The 2,630-nt window shown below is 37.9% G+C and overlaps 1 protein-coding gene across 1 annotated transcript; it reads left to right on the top strand.

The window, feature by feature from the left end:
- The first annotated feature begins 721 nt into the window (after positions 1–721).
- Positions 722–1,851, top strand: LOC135083508 (uncharacterized). The gene is made up of 2 exons (XM_063978270.1): positions 722–945; positions 1,157–1,851. The coding sequence occupies exons 1-2, from the start codon at positions 915–917 to the stop codon at positions 1,777–1,779; spliced, it is 654 nt and encodes a 217-aa protein (XP_063834340.1). The 5' UTR covers positions 722–914; the 3' UTR covers positions 1,780–1,851.
- The last annotated feature ends 779 nt before the right edge of the window (positions 1,852–2,630 follow it).

The following is a 2,630-nucleotide window of genomic DNA, read 5'->3' as shown; positions in this document are numbered from 1 at the left end:
CCTAACTATATTAAGTAAGGAGAAATCGTCCTTGTCACAACTCACCTCTGTCACAACTCTCCTAGGTCTCCCCTACTATGGGTACTAGACAACGGATATAAAACATACTTAAATGCTTTTTTTTTATAAATACATACTTAATATACATAGAAAACACCCGTATTGTATAATAATAATGTTCAATGATGTAAGTATAATAATAATTTTAGCCTATTTTGTACTACAGTTTTAGATTTAGCCAACTACACACTTGAATAAACACCAGTACTGATAGCGGAGGTAATTCAGTTATCACCTAACACTAAGACCGCAGCCTCTCGGTCCAACACAACTGGGTCACCTGTGTTGTATAAATCAAGAGACAGTCTGCGGCGACGGTGTCAAATGAAATAATAAGCTTCCCCTCGTCGCTTTGACTCGCTTTTGCAACTAAAATATTAGTAAACATAGTTGCGTTATTTTGCGGATGATTGCGGACGGTTGCGATGCGATGCGGTGCGGCGGTAAATCTTTGCCTTCATGAGGTATGTCTTAATTTTGTGTTTAAGTAATGTAACTTTTACAGTAGCTAGAGTATAATGAGCGCTTAATAAGGCACTATACGGGTATTTTATAGCCCAGTTTAATTGAACAATATACCTAGAAAAATGAAGTCTAAAAAACCAATTAAGTTTTATCGATATTACCATTTTAATGGATATTCCAGTGATTTTAGTTTTGGATCGATCTTAGCGATACCTTGAATTACTTATCAAAATAACGAAATTAATTAACAATGTGTTAATTTGACGTTTATTAGTGCCCAACTTTACCTAAATTAATTCTGATAATAGATATACATACGTAGAACAAAGTATCTGTTATTATTGTAATTATAGCGATTTAAATGAACGTTACTTGCAAGAAAAAAGATCATGAAAGCAAACATTTTATTATTCAGCTTATGTAAGTACCTACTCCCGATCCTACCCGATCGAGCTAACTGCGTATCTCGTTGGAATGTGACTCTCCTTCGCACTCCCATTTCGTACCAAAGCGTCGATGTGTCGCTGTTGTCACGGGTGCCAGGTGCGCAGTTAATTCAATCGGGTTGTACCTATCTAACTTGATGAAATTGATATAGCAAGATAACTAAAATATTATTATTTTCCCACAGGTCTGTTCCAATATCAAAAACATACAATTCAGAGGCTAGATTACCGCGTTTTCCACAGGTTCCAGGGTCCACAAGGGCCGCCACCAACGCCACCTTTCAACAAGGACTGGCAACAGGTTCACTCCTCGACCCGTTCAAGGAGGAGACGGACCACTACTGACTACTATGGTCCAAAAGACGATGATCCTGGTGTGTATGTAGGGGCTCCACCAACCGGCAAGCAGCTGACCGGCGTTCCTTCCATCTCCGACGATATACCAACGACTACCTTCGATTACTCGGAGTATTCGGATGAAACCACACCGCCTACAATCCCGTCTACCAGTAGAAGTAGAAGGCCAAGGGATTCGTCTTCAGAAAAGGAGCCTCCTATGGACCCCTGGTATAAGAACTTCAGGGACACCCACAACTTGCCTGAACCATACCAGATTCCGGGGCGAAAGAAGATAGTTGATCTGGAGAACATGGCGGCTTGCAAGTGTCCCAGGGTATACTGGCCGGTCTGCGCGAAAAACAATATAACGTATCTGAATTATTGTATAATGGACTGCTTAGATCAAGAAATCAGGAGGTATGGACCGTGCATCAATTACAGGAGGGCCTATTTTTCTGAAGTGTTTTAGGTAGTTATTCTTAAAGCAAACCATATAGGCAAATTGACTAAACTTGTTCGTCAACTCGTTCGATTCGATTTTACCTAGTTAGCTTCAAATTGTTTTTGAAAGTAGAAAAACAAAAGCTATAACTCTCTTTAGGTATTAATTAAGTAAATATAATTTATTTATACCTACTCGTACTTTCATTAAGAGTTTTATACCTCTATTTTTTCATAATTTACGATGTAAAAAAAATAAAATCAGCATTTTTGTCGTTAATATTATGACAAATCTTTTATCATGCCAACTCGATTCACCAACAAATTAATGAAATAGTGGGTTACAATCCTCATCATAATTTCACCCATAGGACGTCCACTGCTGAACATAGGCCTCCCCTAATTAATCCTGAGAGTGGTTCATTTGTTACTAATATTGTAATAGCTATAAATATTATAGGCACTAATTTGGTCTTTAGTCATATTCATCTTTACCATAGTACTATTGATTGTACAGGACTGTATGTTGCCTTAAATAAATAAAAAAAATAATAATAATAATAACGACTTAAGCCAACGCTGAGAAAAAGCGGGAAAATTCTATGACTAGGCGCGTAGTTACGTACTTGGGGTCATAACACATTGACCCCGTCGGAAGGTTAAATAGGGTAAAACTCGTAAAGGTCACTAATCCTGACATACTGACCCGAACGACGCAGCTAACTTTGTTATATGACCTTCCCAACGCTTTGTTATAGGTACAACCAAATATTCAGAAAAAAACTCCCAAATTATATGTGAAACTTGGATTAAATGTAACTATACTCAACGCAAAGACTCGTGGCAGGCGGGGCTATAAGTAATTTTTGAAACAGAGAT

This window comes from Ostrinia nubilalis, chromosome 23, assembly GCF_963855985.1.
Source record: "Ostrinia nubilalis chromosome 23, ilOstNubi1.1, whole genome shotgun sequence".
Lineage (NCBI taxonomy): Eukaryota > Metazoa > Arthropoda > Insecta > Lepidoptera > Crambidae > Ostrinia > Ostrinia nubilalis.
Note: the sequence above shows the minus strand (reverse complement) of the source record. Positions and strands in the feature narration are given on the sequence as shown.